This window comes from Pseudopipra pipra, chromosome 13 (genome assembly GCF_036250125.1).
Source record: "Pseudopipra pipra isolate bDixPip1 chromosome 13, bDixPip1.hap1, whole genome shotgun sequence".
NCBI classification, from domain to species: Eukaryota; Metazoa; Chordata; class Aves; order Passeriformes; family Pipridae; genus Pseudopipra; species Pseudopipra pipra.
This window is the reverse complement of record NC_087561.1, coordinates 1,699,739-1,721,499: the sequence shown is the minus strand read 5'-3', so window position 1 is coordinate 1,721,499 and position 21,761 is coordinate 1,699,739. Positions and strand designations below refer to the sequence as shown.

Sequence of the window (21,761 nt, the reverse complement as noted above, 5' to 3'; positions counted from 1 at the left end):
GGGGTGGGGAGGACCTGGCACAGGTTGCCCAGAGAAGCTGTGGCTGTCCTATCCCTGAAGTGTCCAAGACCAGGTTGGACGGGGCTTGGAGCAACCTGGGCTAGTGGAAGGTGTCCCTGCCCATGGCAGGGGGTGGCACTGGATGGGCTTTAAGGTCCCTTCCAACCCAAACTGTTCCATGGTGGTTCTATGACTGATAAAACAGGAGGCTGGCAGGTGTCTTGTGGCTCCAGAAGGGCAGAAAGCACCAGTTTCTACTGAAAAAGAATGTTTCTTCAGGGTTTGGTTTGCATAAACCCCAGAAAAATCCTTGCTCCCCAGTGCATCTGTCCCTGCTGTATTTCCCACAGCCCGGGAAGGGTTTGCTGTCGAGTTCCCATGTGACAGATTAGTGAGAGTTCTTGGTTTGCTTTCTCTTTCCTGTTTTCTGGTTGGGAGGGGGAAGCTGCACTGCAGAAATGTCAGCAAAGCAATGTGAAAACAAGCTGGCAAAGTCCCAGTGGGAACTGGAGCTACTGGGAAACCCGGAGCTGGTGCTGCCAGGAAGGTTGGAGCCGCTATAAGGGATTTGTGGGTCAGCAGGACTTATTAATACCTGTCTGTGGTCACTGAGGGCTACCTGGATGTCCAGCCCAGCTACTCAGGGTTGTACCATTCCCAAAACACGCCCCCAGGAAAACCCACACTCCTGGTGAAGGTGCTGGTGGTGTGACTGGTCCTGTCTGTGCCCGGAGCCAGTCCCGGCATCGGTGAGGTTTTCCCGGCTTTCCAGTTTTGCCTCCACGCACTGCTGGGTTGGGCCATCTGAAACAGCACTTTTCCACCCCTGAAAACTTTTTTTTTTTTTTTGCCCCGAGGCAAACAAGGAAAACATGCCCTTTTGTTATTTATATTTTTTGTGAGAGGAGGAGGAGATTCGGGACAGAATGAGCCGCAGGGCAGCGTGTTTGCTGCCTGTCCCGGGGTTTGCTGCCAGTCCCTGGCACGCTGTAGGTACCAAAGCAGATTCCTCCAGGTTGTCTGGATCTCCCCATCTGGTCCCCCCCTCCAGCCTCAGCACTGTGAGGATAAACCCCCGCCCTCTCTGTTCTTCCCAGAAACGCTGCATGGCTTGGAAATGTGCATCCAATCACGGGAAAAGCTGTTTTCTATCAAACCCTGTCTGCCTACGTTTACTTCTATAATTCCCTAAGGGTTTTTTGGCATTGCCTTGGCCCAGGAGGAGGAAACCTCACAGCCCCTGCACTGGCCACTCTGTGAGAGGCCGTGGTGACAATGGCACCTCTCCGAGCCCCAGACTGGGGTGTTCATCCCCAAATTGTATAATTATTCTTATTATGCACCATGTCTGCTCTCAGGGCATTTACAAGCACTTAAAATATATTCCTGAAGCTAAAATACATGTTGGGATCATTTTATTTCCTTGGAATTTGAAGCTTTCAGGATGTACTTGGGTCAGTTTTGTAAACTTTTCTCGGGACCCAGCGAGGGTTGGGACATTTGCTGGTATTCAAAGCAAAACTGAACGTTTGGATCTACAACCACAGGCGTCAGCAAGGTGACAAATAACACAACACTCCTCATAACAACACAAGAAACAGCAACACCAACATGAGTCCTCACTTTTGCAGCTCACACCAGGTTTCTGTGAGTAAACGTGCCCAGGGAGATGTCCTTCATCTTCCTCTTTGCTTCTGGCATATCCATCACTATTTGTCTTCAAACATTCATCCCCCCCTATCAGCTGAGCACCCTGCAGCTCCCAGGAGCCAGGTGTGGATCCTCTTGCTGAGCTCTGGGTGCCTTTCCCAGTAGTGTGAGCTGAGCCCAGTTTGTTTGCACACTCCCTTTAACACTGGTGGGCTGTAGGTTAATGATCTTTGCTTGGTGTATGTCTGTAGAGCTATAGTCTTACAGTCCAGATTAGCCTGGATCAGGTCTGGGTGGTGGATTTTTGTAGTGGAAAGAGGTTCAGTTTATGTGGAGATACTAAACTGTCCTGATCCAGAGCCTCCTGTGAGTGTGGTGGATGCTCTAAGTTACTATGGGCTGTAGGTGCCATGTTCAGAGCTGGAACTCCTGGAGCGAGCTCATAACTCAGGATTCAGAAGGATTTTCAAATGTGACAAATATGTAGAAACACTGAAACACCAAAATAAGAGGGGTCTGAACCTGCTGTGGTTCAGCACAAGGAGCTCTGGCACTGCTGACAGCTTTTGGAGGGATTTTGACAGTGTTCCAATGGAAAGTGGTGTCAGGCGACAGCCCCCAGCAGCAACAACACAACCAGCAAGTCTTTTGGCATCACAACATCCTGCTGGGTCAGATCCTGCCATCTGTGGCACACAAGGGGAATTCAAGGTGTGTTTGGAGACCTAATGCAGTCCTCGAGTGACGAGAAGCCCCTGCACGGGCAGAGCTGCCCATGCTCAGGAGATGGACTCCAGCAGCAGCTCGTCGGGCGGCACAGGGGGCATTTCCACGCTGTTTATTCGGCCAAAGAACTTGGGGAGAGACCAAAACCTGAAGCGTGGGAAGTTCCTGTTCCTGGTGCGGATGTCGGTGTCAGCGGTGGAGAGGCTGCTCCGGCGCTGGGCGAGCCGGGCCCGGAGGGCGACGCAGCCGTGGCGCAGCAGCTGGTCCTGGAACTCGGAGGTCATGAAGTAGTAGAGGACGGGGTCCAGGCAGCAGTTGAGGCTGGCCAGGCACAGGGAGATGGGGTGGAAGCGCAGCGTGCTGCGGTGCACGGCGCAGTCCCGGATGAGGTTCTCGATGACCATCATGAAGAAGGGGAAGTTGATGTGGTAGGGGGTGAAGCAGATGAAGAACACGGCCGAGCACATCAGCACCATCCTCAGGGCCTTCTGCTTCTCGCCCGCGTTCTGCAGCTGCGCGGGGCCCTCCCGCAGCGACTGCCACATCTTCCACGTGCAGCCCGCGATGATCCCGAAGGGAATGACGAACCCGAACAGCTCCGCCACCGTCACCAGCGCGATGGAGGCGCCGGGGCTGAGCTGCTTCACCCCCAGGTCCGAGAAGCAGGTGTTGATGTTGCTGGACAGGGCCGGGCTCCTCACGATGATGAGGGGCAGGCACGCGGCCCCCACGAAGAGCCAGACCAGGGCGCTGGTGGCCACGTCGTAGCGCCGCTTCCAGCCCTTGGCCCTGAAGGGGTGCAGCAGGAACAGGTAGCGCTGGATGCTGATGCAGGTGAGGAAGCAGATGCTGGCGTACATGTTGAGGTACTTCAGGTAGAAGCACACCTGGCAGAGGAAGCTCCCGAAGGGCCAGCTGTGGTTGATGTAATAATACGTCCGTAGGGGCAGCGAGAGCACGTGGGCCAGGTCGGCCACGGCCAGGTTGATCATGAAGATGATGGCTTTGCTCTTCCTGCTGATGAAGCGGCACAGGACCCACAGGGCAGCGCTGTTGGCCAGGAGCCCGGGGATGAAGATGAGGGTGTAGGTGGTGGCGTACAGGGTGGACTGGAAGGACATCTGGGGGTCGGTGCAGTTCCCGGAGGACGCGTTGCTCTCCATCTCGGCTGAGTCTCTTTGCTCATGGGGTGGTTAAGGCAGGTGAAGGGTTTCTGTGGGGAGTAAAAAGGTGCTGTAAAGCCAAAACCTCTCTGTGGGGCAGCTGCACTTTAGTACTGAAGAATAAGTTTTGTGTGGGTGCATGGGCAAGTCAGTGTGTGTGTTTTGGGAAGGGTGTGGAGCCAGACCCCTCTCACAGGGACTGATCCTGGGCATCTTCCACTATCTCCTTTGGATGTGCTCCTCAGGATCTCGTGAGATGCCCCACTTACAGTGACAAGCCCACTGAGCTCTGCAGCATCAATCTCTTCATTGCTGATGCCAGAGAGTTGCTTTAGCTCCCCAGGGTTGTTAAGGACCAACTTTATTTCATTAAGTTTTCCATCCAGCTCCTGTCAAATTCATGCTCTCTGATACGTCTACAGGCAATTTTAGTGGGACTGTAAATAAACAGGGATTTTAAATGGATCTAGACACTGTCTTTGCAGATCCTTGCAGAAATCTGATGTGAATCAGCAGCAAAGGGAATAATTAACATCTGCAAAGGCTGGTGCTGGCAGGCAGCTGGAGCAGAGGCCAGTGGGAGAGGTGCAGACAGATCTATCAGCTCTGGCTCCAGATTTAAGGCTGGATTTATAAACTAATAACTGGCCCAACACACGCCAGTTGCTCTGCTGGTCCTGCTAACTCAATTCCAGCACTCCCAGCACACTGTGCAGGCATCGTGCTGCAGCAACAGGAATTATCCCTCAGCAGCAGGAATTATCCTTCAGTAGCTGCTCAGGACATGCAGGAAGAGAAATACATCTCCCTTCTAGCTAAAGCAGAAATTCTTTTCATCCATTTGCCCAGCCCACCTCACCCAGCCGGTGCTGAGGGGGGATCAGTGGGTCATGGAGAGTTCACAGGTGCTCTCTGGAGAGGGGATGGATTTTGCCATTCCTGAGCAGAGCCCATGGGAAACAATCTGCTCTTTCAGGAAGAGGTGATCTGGCAGCAGCACATCACAAATCAAGGAGTTGGAGCATCATCTGTAACAAACAGATTTTCCCCTGGGAAAGAGCCTGTGGGCAGCCTGTGCTGCCTGGAGCTGGGTCTGGCAGAGCCCTCAGCTCCTCCTGTCGCTGTCACCGACCCCTCAGCACTGGTAATTAATTAAGAAGCAGCCATGGTGCTGTTTCCCATAGCCCTGAGCCTTGTGTTCACCCCAGGATGGATTTCCAAGAGTGAATCCCCCACAGTGGTGACCAGAGCTACTTTGAGGCACAGAGTGAAGGCTCTTCCTCCCTGCTCCTCCTCAGCTGGGCAGCTCTTCAGTGGGGTTACCATGACTTCAGTTTCAGGAGGAAAGACATATTTTGTATATTTATATACAGATAAATACATGAAATATAGCCCCAGCTTCTCAGCTGGCTGCTCAGTGCCCTGCTCTTCTGCAAGGAGGGTTGATGCTCACACCCTGCTTTCCAAATTGAGCCCTTCCCAAACTGCCTTCTTCCTTTTAGTTATTTTTTTCAGGGTTTGGCTGCAAAAAATAGCAAGGCTGAAGTGGAACCAAGGCTGCTGGGTGAGGGCACTTTTTGGCTGCTGACTGTGTCAGAGGTTTCTGATTGCTCCACTGAGTTGGGAAAGGCAGGAGAGGGGACATTTGTCATGAGGGGACAGTGGGAAACAAACCCTTTTCTTCCCTGCAGTATTCTTGTGTTTGTTCCTCACCTGCCTCAAAACCCAGAAGGGGCCTGTGCAGGGCAGTGCCCTTTGCACTGACTCTGTTTAACCCTGGCAAAGTGGTGGCAGAACACCTTGTCTTCACATCCCTGAAGAAAATAGGGAGGGAAAACTGCCAGGGAGCAGCTTTTGTCACAGTTGTCCAGTGACAGGGGTGGCACTTGTTGGTGTGGGCACACAGAAAGGATTACAGAGCACCAGCATCCCTGTCCTGCCATCTCCTCCCTGCTGTGTGTCTCAGCCCAAATCCTAAACCTTGTCCATGAGGAGCCTCCTTGCTGTTTTTCTCCATGTTTTGGCTTTCCCTGGGAGCACAGGAGTGTCTGTGTGTCAGGAGGGCTGGGTGTCACAGTGTTGGGTGGCAGTGCTTGTGAGGGCACCGGCAGGAAAGCAGGATTGATCTCCACCCTGCTCTGGGGTCAGGCCAGGCTTGTTCATTACAACAATTCCTGGGAGGGTGGATTTTAAAACTTATTATTGTTTTCCAATTTTCCCCTTGCCTAAAGCCCCTCCAGCTCCCCTTGCTTTGCTGTTGGTGTCAGGACAGAGATGCTCCTGTGGCCTTTGGCTGGAGTTTTGTTCAGCAACTTTATAAATCTTGGACAGGACCCTCCCTGCTTTTCCTTGATTATTTTCCGTATTTCATCCACATATGGCTTTATTCATGGGCAGAAACCACTTTTTTAAGTGGCAAAGCTGAGTTTTACCCAGCTGCAATTCCAGAGGGGAGACCAGCATCACTGCCCGAGGAGTCAGACTCCTGGTTGTGGATGCAGCACCGCAATTCATGAAACATCAAGTACCTTTGCAATTAATTAGGAGGCCAAGGCAGCTCTGGGTTCATTTTCAGAGTGTTTTGGAGCAGTATCTGTTCCTGGAGGCGTTATGTGGCTGTCACTGCTGGAAACTGCCCGGCTCCTCTGAATCACCCTGTGCCCCACCCAGCCCCACACCAGGGTGGTATTACTGCATTTACTGCTCCCAATTCATTGGCAAACTCATCCTCATCTTTTCCATGGCCTGCTTGGCCAGTCCAGGCTAAAGCTGAACTCCAGGCATGGCTGGGGAGAGCCCCAGAGATAGAGGATGGGGGCAGAGCTGCCTCCCTTCAATTCTGGGATGCTGGAGAGAAAAGCAGGCTTGGGAGAAAAACTAAATCCACTTTTGGCTTGAAAAAAAGCTCCTGGTTTAAGTGGTGGAGTTTTCTGGCACTGACGTTGTAAGCAATGATTTTGTTTGTTTAATCTCGGCACTAATAGGGAACATGTAAACAGAGCTGGGCAGTTACGGCAGCCTCTGTCAGTGAGGGCAAAACTGAGGGGTTTGGGATCAAATGGAGGGCTTTGGGACCAAACAGGCTTTCCCCACATCCTGCCCCCCGCAGCAGCCTGCCCCATGCACCCACTGTGCTCACCCACCCCGGGAGCCTCTCGTGGCACGGGCACAGGACGTCGCCCGGCTCTGCCCGATACCATCTCCTGAGGAGCTAAAAAAAGCAATATCATCGCTGCAAACTGCACCAGCTTCATTCTACCGAGGAAAAGACAGAAATGCCACTCACCTTCCCGTGCCTGCCGTGCCCCAGGGGGGGCACAGCCATGCTAGAGAGCACGAGCAGCGAGCGCCCGGCTTTTATTGCCCACCGAGCTCCTCAGCCATCCCAGCGGCTCCTCGTTTAACTTCCACATGTTTTCGGAGGGCTGGAATCCTGCCGGCATCTGCAGCCCAGTCCGGTGGCTGCAGAACAGGAAATCCTGTATTTTGTTTCTCTTCTCCCACAAAACGTGTGCAGCTAATGACGTTAAAGCCGCTGGGAAGGCGATGACGTCGTTTGGTCCAAGCGCCGTGGGATGGAGACCATGGATTTCTGTCCCTCTTTTGGCACAGGAGTCGTGGGAGGTGATGGTGTTCTTCTCTCGAGCTGCTCCTGCTCCTCTCCACGGGCACTTGCCATTTGCCTGCTAAAAGCTGTAAAATACAGAAGCACCAACCTTCCAATAAGGGCTCGCTGAAGGAAAACTGAACTCTCTGCCAGTGTAAGTTACTGGAAGGGAGTAATTTTCCTTCATTTTCTTGGAAGCTTGGTTAGCCTCAGACTATCAAGGCTACAGGCTAAAGGGTTTGGACTTTATTCCTGAAATAATAGTATGGTTTAAGGTGGAGATTTTCCCAAAATACCGTTGTATAAAAAAAACTCATAATGTGCATCATTCCCAATTTTTTTCTTTTTGCCTCCTTTAATTCCTTGCCTTTCTATATGGGCATATATATATATAATTTTTAGTTCTTTTACTGCCTGCTGAGCATGACCACCTTTCTGCAACGCTGAGCACTGCAGGCATATACACGCTGTGCTGTAACTTCTGAGGTGCCTCATTTCCAGTTGGACAGTTTTACCTGATATCCACGGTCACATCTCACAGCCCAGAGCTCTATGGATTATCTGGCTGTTGGCATCTTTCCTTTTCTAGTTCTAGGTAAAGTATAAATAGAACCATTCTTGCTCTATTTGTCAATTTTCTGTAACAGGTTCTATGACCCTTCAAATTTAACAGGAACAGAGCTGTGGAAGAGAAATGAAAGAAGGAACCTTTAGTTCCCAGTTCAGGGTCTGGGATCGAGGGTGCACCAGAATCCATCAGCTCTGCCACCCACTCAGCTGCCAGATTTCTCTTGCAAGGAAATCATGGAATCCTGGAATGGTTTGGATTGGGACTTTAAGGACCCTCTCATTCCCACCCCCTGCCATGGGCAGGGACACCTTCCACCAGCCCAGGTTGCTCCAAGCCCCGTCCAACCTGGCCTTGGACACTTCCAGGGATGGGGCAGCCACAGCTTCTCTGGGCAATCTGAGCCCCACACTGGTCATCTCCACTGACAGCAAATGGATTTGGAAGATGCAAGAGGTGTTTATCATTCCAGGTTTTCTTCCTGGGCATCTTTTGCAGCAGCTGATGCTGATCCCTGGAAGAAGGAGCAGAGCTGGTGTATTTGTGAAGCATTCCCAGATCCCAGCAGGGAGGCTGGCACTGCGCCTGGCCCTCCCCAGCGGTCAGAGGTTAATCCCAAAGCAAAGTGGCTGTTTTATCAGGATATCCTGCCTGGGACATCCTACTTCTGTGTCCCCAGCAGCTCATCCAGCCATCCCTGAGCCCTATTTTTAGCTGGTTGTTTACAGCTGGGGAAAGGAGAGGTCGGGGGATGTCGGACCATAGTGAGGGGTTTGTAACCACGTCAAGTCCTTCCTCTGCTTCTTGGATTTTTGGAGAACTTTTGGAGAAGATCACAATGTTCCTGGCCATGAAATGCTGATAGATTGACATCAAGCCTCCTCCTTCAACACACACCACTCAACCTCTCTGTTCTTTCAACCGAGAGCACGTTTTTGTGTAGCGTTTGTATTTCTGGCTCATTACCGACGTCAATGTGCATTTTACACTTGGCAGTGTCCTCCTTTCAAAGGCAGAAGGCACAAAGGAATTTTTAAATAACTGGGAGACTTTCCCTAAGGCCTCCAGATGAAGGTTGTCTCTGCCTGTAGCCTGGTATCCTGTGGGCAGGAGGCCAAATGCAGATGATCAGCACCTCTCAAGCGCTCAGCACTGAGAATATCTGACAGGATGCACCTGAAGGATGTATGAAAAACAAGAGGAGGAGGAGGGTTTGTTCACACAAAGCAGCTCACCCTTGTGCACACTTGCTGAGGGTTGAGCTGAGCCATTGGCACGTGGCCCGTGGGGCTGGTGAGTCCCCCTCAGCCCTGCACAGTTCTCTCTACAGGGGCAGCGTTTTGGGGAAGCTTGGATTTATTTGTGCAGCAAATAATTGTCAATCACTCCCTTACTTTTGGGCTAAGCCCTTGTCTAATCCACAAACCGGCATTTTTGGTTAAAATGCACCAGCCATCCCCAAAATCTTTTAAACGAAATGAAGCAGTTTTGTATTTTGGGGTTGTTGAGCTGTTATCCTGCATTTACAGCATATTTTGTTTTTTCTCTGTGCAGAGAGGGAGTAATTTCATTTAAGGGAAGCAAATGAAGCTGGGGTGCTCACGAGATCCTGCAGCTCAGAACCTGAGGCTGCAGAAAGGCATCAAATCCCACAGGGGTTCTTCCCCAAAACATTTGCTGTCGTGCACAGGGGGGCTCTTTCAAGCAGGAGAGGAGATACCAGACCTCTGATAGTGGTTAAAATGGGGTGGCATCGCAGAAAACACATTTTCTTTTGCTAACAGGTGAATGGCTCACGTTCTAGAGGAAAAGAACAGGTCATGCTGTGGTTTTGCCCAGGGTTGTGCCATGGGGTCATGCACTGTGTCAGTGGAGGAGGCTTGGAGACCTCACCATGTTTCCACCTTGAGCAGTTCCCTTCAGGATCAATCTGGACACAAAGATCCCCCAGCACCCTGAGCCCTTCAGATCCACCCTTCACATTCCTGGCATTGTGCTGTTCCCAACCTTTTGATCTGGTTAAATTCTGCCTCTCTGTTGAAACACTTTTTTTGTGTCTGCCCAAGAAGGATGAAGATGCCTTTTCATAGCTGGTGAGTCTGGATAGTGGGACCAGCACAAGAGATAATCCAGGAGCAACATCATGAAATTGTATTTCCTCTTGTCAAAATAATAAACATGTTTTCTGGTCACAGGAAATGGGGTGAATTACAGGAACTGGAGCAGGGCATGTTGTGCCTTTGAATGTTTGAGAGCACTGGCAGATAAACCAGCACCTGCAGCTCAGGTCCTGTGTCAGATCAAGCCCCAAGCAGCCCTGAGGGCACCTGAAATACTGTTCTCCTCAACAGAACTCTGGATTTGTCTGTTCTCCTCTTGGGACACACACTGAGGCCTTGGAGAACCTGAACTAACCTTTGGATTTCACATCTGGGTTTGTGGAGGCCAAACTGATCATCTTTGCTTTCTCAGGTGCTTTCAGAAAACTCCAAGTTCTCCTTGACCTCTTTTTGCTTCGAGTTGTTGCTCTCTAGGCCAGTTCACCCTCATGACCATCCTGGCTGACTTTCTCTCATGGTTCAACCCCATCTGGCACCTGAACAGTGTCAGCTCTGCCCCAGCCCAAACCAGGGCACTCTCCCACATACCACAAGAGACCTTCAGAGCAAGTTGTCTGGTCACCTGCACGTCACAGTGACACGACTCGAGTGGCTGGAACTGGGGAGCTTCTAAATTCAGTGTGAGTGTGGTAGATTTAAATAAATAAATAAACAAACACTAGTGAGAGTGAAAACCTCTCTGTGGACAAGCAAGAAATCTATAAAAGTTGATGTGCTCCATCATTTGACCCCCTTGATCCAAGGAGGAGCTGATGCCACAGAGTTTTCCAGATACCAGTGAAAGCTATGAAATGCAGCTGATGTTTGCAAAACTGTGTTTATTTTTTAAAGCATCAGTTCCTGGGAAGAAAAACATAGAACAAGCTACAGAGTTCCCGTAATGATGCCTTTGACTTGTTTTCACCTGATCAAGGGAGGATCGTACGAGAAAGAAACGACAGGAAACAGCTCCCAGTCACGTGCCAGCCGAGCAAGGTCTATAAAAACCCTCAAAACAACCATCAAAACTAAAGTCTCCTTCCCTGACATCATACAGAGTGTAGCTTATGAGAAACTGCTGAATTGAGAACAATTTTATTCTGGTTAACTCTGTACCTGAGCATCAGCCCCTTTGTGAAGGGACTACTTGCAGTGTGTAAACATTTCTGGGTGTCACCAGCATCCCAAACTGCCAGTTACATCACAGAAAACATCTCCATCGACCCCAGCGCAGGATCCAGTTCATGCTACTGCAGCCCACAGTCATCTTCTCACACGTGGGAGGAGAACTACGGGAGCTTATTGTGCTTAGTCAGTGTGCCACCACCTTTTAGAGCAACCCCAGTGAAACGGTTGTTTAAACCTGGCTACTGTTTGCTTTCCCCCATTTGTTTTGTAAAACAGAGAAGTGGGAAAACATAACATACAGACAATATTTGGCTGAGTTAAAATGTAACTCAGTGGAATTGAGTGGTAAGATTTAAAATACACTTAGCAAGTGTTTCTGGTCGTTCTGCTGGTTTTGCAGCAACATGTAAGATATTTTCTGTTGCAAGACTGTACACTGTACAAATTGTACACATTCTCTTGAAAATATTCAGGCTTTCAAAGGCAACAGATTGGTGCCTGTGTTCAGCCAAATCAACTCCCAGGTATCACAAGGATACACTGGAAGTTCCACCATGGGTGGGCTTGGCTGAAGAGCTGTCACTAATTTAATGTAAGAGGTAAATGACATCCTCCCTTGTCACTGCTTTGCACAGCTACATAAAAATGTAAACATTAGGATCATGAGAGGAGCTGGCGGAAAAAACCCACAATAATTTACGCACTTAGCCTGTGCTCTTAGTGGAATCACCTTGGCAAGAACCTCTTTCTTTTTTAAAAAGCTGCATCGATTGAACCTGTTGAGCTGAGGTTTTATGGGGCAGATTCACCTCAGGCACCTCTGACCCAAGAAGCCCCACAAAGAAGAGAGTGAGGACCTGAGTGGTACCACCACCATCAATAAATCCACCTGCACGAATGGCAGGACCACCGTGGTCCTGTCCCTCGGGGTCCAAAGGTGAAGAACATGTCCTGATGCCCCCCTTGCCAACAGGGGCAGCGTGCAGGGGAAGAAAGTCACTCGGAGCAGGGGAAGGTGCCACTCTCTGGGGTGCTGGAGGAGACTTGTCTTTCAGGGGGTCTTGCACCAGCTACAGGTGCAAGTTATAGGATGTGTCAGCAATTAAGGAGCAAACAGAGGTGGGTGAGGAGGAAATGGAGGAGGAGGGTGAGAAGGTGAGTGTGGGAAAGGTGAAGCAGAGGTGGTGAGCAGTGGGATGCACACAAAGCCAGGAGTAGGCTGGAGCCTCCACCTGTCCACAGCCCCAGTTGTCTCTTATGACTACTGGCCGTTTTTATGTTCTTATGTGGTTGTCCCAGAGAAGACACTTCAGCAGATGTCAGTGTATGGATGTGGGAGTGTCTTTGGCTTCATCCTAGAGCCATGGAGCTGGGAAAATAAAAGAAAAGCCCCTGGGACTTTTCCATCACTTCCTAGCAAAAGCTTTGTCTCTCCCTCCTGTATGTTTTCTAGTCCAGCCAGGTCGGGCATGGGTGGCCCAGGGGTGGGGAGTGTCACACCAGCTGGGTCGCTCATCAGATCCCAACACACGGTCACAGACAGAGTTTTATCTTCTGTGTATCAAAGATTTTCACTGCCACAAAACTCCCCTGCACTGGCAGGATCTTCCACAATGGAGCTGGTAGTTGAGTATCCCAGAACAGTCCCAGACCTCCTATGAAATATCTGAGTTTCTTTCAGCTGGCTTTCCTGTCACTCCTTAACCGACGAGCCGCTCTCCTTGCTCATGAGCCGGCTCCTGATGGCCATGCTGCTGTGCCTGGATATCTGGTCCTGGAACTCCGAAGTCATGAAGAAATAGATGATGGGATCCAGGCAGCAGTCCAGACTGGCGAGGCTTAAGCAGAAGGGTTGTGTGTAGAGCGTGATGGTGCTCAGGAAGCAGTCGGTGATGACGTTCTCTTTCACCAACATGTAGAAGAAGAAGTTGATGTGGTAGGGGGCAAAACACACGCAGAACACCACGGCACACATGGAAACCATCCGCTGGGCCTTGCGCCTCTCGCCGCTGTTCTCCTGCGGGATGTGGAAGCCCCGGAGGGAGTTCTTTGTCTTCCAGGTGCAGAACAAGATGATGACGAGCGGGCCCACGAAGCCGAAGAGCTCAGCCATGCCCGTCATCAGCACCGTGGCCACGCTGCTTCGGATGGGCCGCACCTGGAGGTCGGCGAAGCAGGTGTGGCTGTTGTTGGCCAGCCCATAGCCCCTCATGATGGGGAAGGGCAGGCAGGCCACCCCCACGAAGAGCCAGACCACGGCGCTGATGGCCACGTCGTAGCGCCGCTTCCAGTCCTTGGCCTTGAAGGGCTGGTACAGGAAGAAGTAGCGCTGGATGCTGATGCAGGTGAGGAAGCAGATGCTGGCGTACATGTTGAGGTACTTCAGGTAGAAGCACAGCAGGCAGAGGAAGCTCCCAAAAGGCCAGGTGTGGTTGATGTAGTAGTATATTCTCAGGGGCAGCGAGAGCACGTGGGCCAGGTCGGCCACGGCCAGGTTGATCATGAAGATGATGGCTTTGCTCTTCCTGCTGATGAAGCGGCACAGGACCCACAGGGCAGCGCTGTTGGCCAGGAGCCCGGGGATGAAGATGAGGGTGTAGGTGGTGGCGTACAGGGTGGACTTGAACGTGATGTTGTCACTGGAGCAGGACTGGTTGCTCTGGATCATGACTGGGCTGCTGGAAGTGTCTGTGGTGGTGAGGGGCAGGTGGGTCATTCCTGTCAGGAACAAAAACGGGATGTAAAGGCAAAGGCACTGAGAGAGGTGTCAATACTCATGTTTGCCTTTCCTGTTTGACTGTTCAGTGCAAAGTAGAGGTTTGGAATTGTTGTCTGTATGAGGCATTCTGCTGCCTCCTTCAGAGCTGCCCTTTTGGAGGTCCCACTGTTCCCACAGAACTGGGAACCATTCCTGGTGTGTCAGTTCCACAAGCACTGGTGAAGCTGTACTATACTGGTCATAGAGCAGCATGAGAAGCTGCCTGTCCTTTTGGCCACCTCCTCGAGGTCACCTGTGGTGAGGTCTCTGGGTATCAGGGGTGAAAGGTGGGCCATAGCCCAACCTCTGTGTGTGAGCAATCACATTGCCCAGAGATCAGAATGTGGGTGACGACCACTGAGTCATGGAACTATGGAATGATTTGGGTTGGAAGGGACCTTAGAGGCCATCTCATTCCAGCTCCCTACCAGGGACAGGGAGACCTTTCACTAGATCAGGTTGCTCCAAGCTCTGTCCAGCCTGGCCCTGGACACTTTCAGGTCTACGTTGGGCTCTGTTGGGCACAACTGTGTTGGTGAAACACCACATGTTGAACTGTTGGGCCACCTTTGTCTTGTCAGCTTTTGGAACTGGGACCGGTAAGTTGTGTAACTTGTTCTCAGGAAGGCAACACAAGCAGAAGGAGTTTGGTTTTGCCGGGGTTTTCCTGCCAGGGTTATAATTCTCATTACAGTGATTCCCTCCTGTGTTAATATAACGGTTAAAACTGAATATCAGCTTCCTATTTCATGTGGCACTGCAGACACTGATTCACTGCTTCTGACTCATTTCCTGCACCACTGGCAAGGGGCATTTGCCAGAAGAACTGTCTCTGTAGGTACATATTAGTAACTCCTACCCCGTTACTAAGGTTTTTTTCCTTCATGCTTCAAAAAAAGGGTTGAGTTTGGAGCTCTCAGTGGCACAGAACACCAGTAGCTGTTTTTTCAGGTTGTTAGTCTTGAGGTGCTTGGATTTGGCAGCTCATACAGACACTGCTCCAGGCTGCCATGGAAGGGTTGGGATTCAGGCCCCAGAAAGCCCAGAGATGTCAAGGTCCCCATGGGACACAGCCACCCTCACCATGGGTGCTCTGGCTCTGGCTGATACCAACAGTGACACTGCTCCTGTGGGCTCCCCAGACAGATTCTTGCTTTTTTTTTTTTCAACCTCTCTTTCATGCCTTCAAAAAGCAAGGTCTGCATTTTTATCTCCTGCACCTTCAGCTGCACCAAACATCACAGAAGTGCTGCAGTTGAGAAACTCTCTGTCTAGTCCCCTTCCTCCTCCAAGATGGCACAGCTGCTGGAGGCCTCAGAGCTGGTTTTATCCCTCCAGTTCATTCCCAACAACCCTCTCCACAAGGCAGCTCTGGGACAAGATGTTCACACTCCCCAGCTGCCCCATCCCAGGACACCACAGCCTTGCTCCTCTCACAACACCATAACAGGCCCATGAAGAGGGAAGAGGCTCAAATGGTGCTGGAAACATGGTGGAAAGATGCAGCTGGCTCATGGATTTGTCTGCACCAGTCTGAGAAGCAACACTGGAGGCCTCCCACTCTCTGTCCTGGTGTTCAGGACGCTGAGACAGGGAGTGGCAGGGCATGGAGCTGAGCACTGGGGTGTTCCCTCAGGCTGTTGCTTCTCAGAATGGTAAATGTGGGTTACATCCCATTTCCTGGCAGTGCTGGGAATTTTTGGGGCTCGGGATGTTTCATTTCCATCTGGTTTTGCAGCTCCAGCTGGACGGGGCCATCTGCTGCCCTTGTCTCTGGTAAGAGCACTGTTCTCCACACCCAGTTACTGTCCCTTCAGGTGATCTCCCACTTTGCTAAGAAGCCATTAAAGAGCCATTTTCAGTGTCATTTTCTGCCTGGTTTCCCTTGGATGTCGAGCTGTGACTGACTGCCTGGTACTCCTCCAAACCCAACCGCTCGCTGGCCACTGAAACCACGGAGGATCAGGGACATTTGCAAAATGCTGTATTTTAAGGCCAGGTTTATATTTAAATGCTGGCCATGGGTGCATGTTCTTCACTCCAGTGAGTCACATCAGCCAGTTGCTCACTGAGGTCCTCAGCTACAGTTAGTCCTTATTTACATCCCGTGTGACCAGAGCGCAGCGCCAGCGATCGGGGGGTTGGTGCTGACTCAAACTGGGCTCTGAACGGGCTGTTTGGGGTAAACCAGTGTGTCCAGGATGTGTCTCTGTGACACGAGGATGACACTAGAGCTCAGCCATCACTCTCTGCTGGCAGCAAACCATGCCCAGGCACAGGGAGCAGCCTAGGGCTGAGCACACCCCACAGCGTGGGGAGGCTCCCCCTCATCCATCACCTCCTTCTGCCAATTGTCCACAAGGTGTCAGAGTTAATCAAGGTTTCATTTCTTTGCCCTCTTTAAGCTACACTTCTAAGCCCCAAGTGCTGTCTGAGTGGCAGAGGTGGCAGTGTGAGTGTTGTTATCTCTAGAGTGACACCAAATTGAAAACATCTTGTGTTGCTGAATAACTGATACTAGGGGGAAAATGCTCCCAGGAGTGGTCCCATTGCTGGTGTCATCTCTGCTGTTGATCTTACAGGTCTTTTCCAACCTAAACGATTCTATGATTCTATTTACAGGTAGAAGAGCCCTGGAAAGCTGCACTTTGATGGAGACCATGGAGCTGAGGTGAACCTTGGAGCCAAGAGGTTACAAAACCCACCCTGTGGGAATGCAGGTGATGTCCCAGCCCCACCACTCCAAGCAAATATAACTAGGGACTGTTATAAAATAGGGACTGTTATAAAAAAAAATAGGGACTGTGAACAGGAGAGGGATTTCCCTGGAGTCAGAATATCCCTCTCTGCATTCAGGGAACTCGGGGGCAGGCACTGAAGGGAAGGGGCTGAGCAGGGTGACCTGGCTGGCAGAGCTAAGGCATTAACACAATTAGTGCACACAGGGGTGGTGTCTGCTGGCTCATCAGCCTGAGCATGAATGACTTCACTACAAAGCCATAAAAATATAACCAGATTAAACCATCTCTTTAGACAAAATGCTCCCAGACATATGCACAGGGGACCACAAAATTACTGCATTTCTGCCCTTCCTCCCACTTCTGCTGAAACTGAAGTTCAATCCTACACCATGCCCTTATCCTCCCACCTCTGCACAAAAGCAGACACACAGAAATACCACTCAGTGCCTTAAAATGAGGTTTCCAGAGCAGTCAAGAAAGCACAGTCTTTCTCTGCATGATGTGTGTGTGCAGCAAAGGCTGTAGAAGGCTGAGAAGTTCCATCAGATTTTATCAGTGCTGATTTACATGTTGCAGAGACAGCTCCTACTGCAACAGTGCCCTCAGAATATGAAATTTAAAAAAAAAAAATGGTGATAAACAAATACACTGTGATCTAACTACTGCTTTTTACATTTTTGTTAGTCTGTATTTCTGAGGCTGTTGCAAAAAGGACACAATAAGTGTGCATGTTATTGCTGGATCTTTTGAAAATAACCATGGCATTTCCAGGAAAAATGTGTTCCTTGGAAAGGATTGAGAAGCACAGGAAGGTTGTTCCAGAGTGCTGGATCTTTCTGAGATGCCCATGAGCAGAGAGGTTGATGGATTTGATGAGGACACAAATGTCTCTGCCCTCCCAGCAGGGTTGTGACTGACCCACTGCACTTGCAACGAGGCGAAACCTCTGCCCTCGGAGTGGAACATTCAGCAGTTAAAGGGACTTTTTCTTCACTGAAAAAGAGCAGATCTGGGTTTTCTGAGAAATTTTCATTTTGCAGCACTGGTGCAACTCTCCCCCCTGCAGCAGCAGCTGCAGCTCCTCCCAGGCTGGGGAAGGGCTGTCCCATGCAGGGATTTGCATCATGGATGTAATTCCCGTGGCTGGGGATGTTGGAACTGGAGCCAAAGTCCCAGCACTTTCACTTGACACTAAAAAACATGTCCTAGAACAAAAATCCCTCTTTCCCTGCACGGCTCCCGCTCCAGCCTGCTGAGGAACCCTCTCCTGCAGTCTGACATCCTGACTCCCATTCCATGGGATTCCCTCTCCATTCACTTGAAGAAATGTCACACTCAGGGGCCACCCACCACGAATCCTGTCTGTGAGCACCACACCCACACGTGCTGCTTTGCTGGGCTCCTGGTAGAGCTGAGCTGCTGGTGCAAGTGAAAGCAAAAACTGCAAAAAAAACCACCTTCTACAAATTACAGCTTAAAACTTCAGTCCGTTAAGTTTTAATCCAGAGCAGTGACTGCAGTTTGAATTATGAATTAAAACCACCTCAGGATTCTCATTAACAAATGCCTGTCCAAGCAATTTTGCTATTTTTGTCATATTGTGTCCCCTGACTATTAATAATTTCCTCCTGCTGCAGCTCAGTCACAGAGGGTTGGGTGGCACAAAACAGGCAGCCCGTAGGTTTTTTTATGGCAGTACAAATCACCATTGGAAAAAAATAGATTTGCAAGTTGCTCTTATTGCAGAGAATGACTTTTAAATACAATATATTCCCCGAGAAATCAGACAAGAGAAGGAAATTGTAACTGTGCCTATTAATGATGCTGGAGGAGAGTTGGAGCACCTCTAATTGCCCACGCTTAACATTTTGCTTTCTCCAGCTCCAGCAATTGAAACAGCCAGTGCTGTTTCAACTTCTCCATGTGTTCACACAGAGGGTTGGCACACCAGGACAGCGGCTGCTGATGTTGCAAGACTCAAAGTGCCACTAATCTGCTCCTGTCAAGAGCCAATCCCCAAGGAAAAGCCCGAGGAGAGGGAGGATTTTGCAGGGAGCAGCACGGGCGCATTGAGGTGGTTCTAGATCCAAGGAGAGAGTTCAAAAGCAGCCTTACCTTGCAGGCAGAGCCCAGCTCAGCGCAGCCCAGCTCAGGAGGAAGTGCCGAGTCCCTCTGCCCCACTGCAGCCCTGTTTACACGAGCACGGGGACCTGGGTGACATCACGGTGCCACAAGGTGCTGCTTTGCCTGCGGGCGGTGCTGGGGCTGCTGGATCCCAGTCCCTGCTGCTCCGCCGGGAATCGCTCGGCTCCCAACCCTGCCCCAGCCAGGTGTGTTCCCAGCGGCCCCAAAACTGGGTTATGTGCCTTTGTCCCACGTGTTTTCTCTCCCGTAGCTCCGCCGGGGTGGCTCGGCACCCACGTGGGAGAAGGTCCCAAGGGGAGCTGGGTGCGGGGCACCCCTTCCTCCTCTCCAGCTCTTCCTCCTCTCCAAGCGCAGCTCTGAGCTGACCATGGAAACACTGCCGAGGGTCCTGCCTGCTCCGCCCTGGAAGCTCAGCTTTGCTCTCCCCTCCTGCCCGAGGACAGTGCCCGCTGTGCAGGAGCCTCAGCTGGTGGCTGCTCTGTCCCACCTCGGGCTCGATCTTCTCGGGGACGAGGTCCTACTTCCCAATGGCTTTTTTTAGCACTGTGTGAGCCTTGCTTGACATTTCTCCTGAACTAAATCAGCCAGTAGCTCAGTTTACACTCACTGCAGCTCCCTGCCAGCAATGCCAAAGGGTGGCACTTGTGACATTGCTTCAAGGAAGGGGCACAGATCCAGCCTCCCTTATCCCGGGGGCTGAACACTTGGGTGAGGCCAGGGCTTCACCCTCCTGGAGGATCTAATGGTCTGGATTTTCAGAAAGCCACTGGTAATCTGACCTGGTTTGCCCTTTTGGGATCTCCCTCTGGCTCCCAGCACACGACTGTCCCTGCTCTTGGCAGTTCAACTTGACTGTCCCTGTCCTTGGCAGTTCAACTCTGCTCTGTTGTGGTCTGATGTGAGGTCAAACATCACTGCAGCGAACACCTGACGTGGGGACAATGGAGGTGTTGATGTCTGCTCAGAAACCTCAGAAACCAAAACTAATGGGTCTGATTCAAATAATTCATACCCCACACGAGCAACCCCTAAAATCCAGCACTGTGCTTTCCAGGACAGTCCCATTTCCACGAGTTGTGGAAGGAGGTTGGTACAAGCTGGGAGCTTGCCAGGTGTTTATTTTAAAATTATTTCTATGGGCTTATGCAAAGCAACAGTGAGAGTTTGGCTGATGCTCAGTGTTTATCAGCACATCCTGTTTAGCTGATTTTTATTTCAATCAGCAATGGAAGCATAGTTGCTGGAATTTATCCAATCTAAAATCACCACACAATGCTCTTCTTGCTTAGGTTGATGCAGTTGCAAAAGGGGGAGAACATTTTCCTGCCGTAAGTGGAAGGACTTTTGCTACCTGGGCTTTTGTGAAGCTCAGCTGGGAGGTTACAAACGTTCCACAAGCTTCTGGGTGACCTGAGCAGTGTCTTGCACCCTCAGGTGTAGAAGGGACTGTGGTAGAAGCAGCCTGGAGGATTCCAGCCTTGTTTGTCAGTGTTGCCTCTCAATTATCCTACGGACACAGGGCAAGGAAGTGGCTTTTTCTGCTGATAAAGGAGCCTGACTTGAGAGATTCTGCAGACAATTCCACTGGTTACAGCTGTAATCTCCCTGCAGAGCCCTTTGCCCCAGTTATGGAGGTAAAACTTCAATTTTTGGAGCATTAGGCTGTTCCTGCTCTTGGCCACCGCTTCCCAGAAATGTTAGTTAACATAATTACCTGTATTAGAGGAGAGTTTGGCTCCTGCCAAACCGCCTGGGCATCGATGCCGGCGCTGCCACCGTCGTGTGAGGGAAAATTGAGCAATGCTGTGGTTTTAATGCAGAAAAATGGCTCCTCGTTTGCCTGTCTGCTGTAAGGGAGCCGATGTCAAAAGAAGGATCACATTTAAAAGAACGATCTATCACACGTAGAAACATGTTTCTGTGCCTTTTTCATGCTCCTGTTTGCTCTCCTAGCTCTTTCCCAAAATCCAAAGTGCTGACCAGGCAGTAACAGCACCAGTGTGCTTTAGTTCCTGGGATATTTGTAAACTGGGTTTTTGGGTCTGATGTTTTCCACATGTACAAGGGGAGAAAACAAAGAAGGGAAAAAAAATCTCAAACAAGACAAACTACAGCCCTTTAGTAGGAACTGGGGAAAAACAGCTGCGTGTCTGAATTATTATTAATATATGTATAAAAAACAATGGAATAGTATATACAAATTTTAACAGTATTATATAATTATTAACACTTATCTGAAATGACAGAATCCTAGGATGGTTTGGGTTGGAAAGGACCTTAAAGCTCATCCAGTCCCACCCCCTGCCAAGGGCAGGGACACCTTCCACTAGCCCAGGTTGCTCCAAGCCCATCCAACCTGGCCTTGGACACTCCCAGGGATGGGGCATCCAATAAATAATAATAACATGGGTGGAGCATCCAATAAATGAAATAAAGCCTTAGATTTCATGTCATAGCATGGATAGCAAATTGATTTTGCTATCAACTCAAGACTTTGTAGTGTGGAAAAGCAGATATTCAATGAAAGACACTACCAAGAAGTTTATCTAAGTTTAGTCAAAAGTTGTACTATGTCAAGCAGAAAATAAATCTTTATATCCAGATTCTGTGATTTTTCCCATGGAAATTTAGAGGCTTATTTAAAGGAGTACAATGACTCAGAAAGTGCAAAGCACATACTCAGATTAAATTATATAAATGTGTTTTTTATTATAGACAGTCAGATAACAAAAAAAGGAACAGAGAGTGGCAAACATTGCAAAATTCTGCCCTTTTATCTCTGTATCTGGGGCCTGAGCTGATAATAGTTTTTCCCTTACTAAAAAAAAAAAGAAGCAGCAGCCACATGAAAAAGGTAAGAAGGGGGTGGACTGTGAGAAATAATCTCTAATTCTCTGCCTGCATTTTCTGGCCACTGAAGCCTCGTTGCTCATTAGAGACTCTTGTGCTGTTCCAGAGCCACAATTACACCGGGAGTTAAATCATGTTTTAATTGTTTCCTCTGCTCCCAGCACAGACACACACAAGGCATTTCTGCCCGATAGAGAGGCTGAGTCTGTTGGAAATGGAGAGATCCTTAATTCAAAACAGGAGCATTTCTTAATAGAGCAGCCTGTTGGCTCTGCCTTAGCCCATCCCTGGCTGCATCCCACGGCAGTCGCTCCCTTCCCTGCGCT

At 50.2% G+C, this 21,761-nt stretch overlaps 2 protein-coding genes across 2 annotated transcripts; both read right to left on the bottom strand.

Annotated features, from left to right (window-relative positions):
- Positions 1 to 1,398: 1,398 nt before the first annotated feature.
- LOC135421270 (putative P2Y purinoceptor 10) lies at positions 1,399 to 10,549 on the bottom strand. Its single transcript, XM_064669561.1, has 2 exons — positions 6,826 to 10,549; positions 1,399 to 3,589 (listed from the first exon to the last, which is right to left on the bottom strand). The coding sequence occupies exon 2, from the start codon at positions 3,537 to 3,539 to the stop codon at positions 2,430 to 2,432; it is 1,110 nt and encodes a 369-aa protein (XP_064525631.1). The 5' UTR covers positions 3,540 to 3,589; positions 6,826 to 10,549; the 3' UTR covers positions 1,399 to 2,429.
- An 83-nt stretch (positions 10,550 to 10,632) lies between these two features.
- On the bottom strand, positions 10,633 to 19,133 carry P2RY10 (P2Y receptor family member 10). Its single transcript, XM_064669562.1, has 2 exons — positions 18,556 to 19,133; positions 10,633 to 13,659 (listed from the first exon to the last, which is right to left on the bottom strand). Exon 2 carries the CDS (start codon positions 13,655 to 13,657, stop codon positions 12,635 to 12,637), a length of 1,023 nt encoding a protein of 340 aa, XP_064525632.1. The 5' UTR covers positions 13,658 to 13,659; positions 18,556 to 19,133; the 3' UTR covers positions 10,633 to 12,634.
- Between the last annotated feature and the right edge of the window lie 2,628 nt (positions 19,134 to 21,761).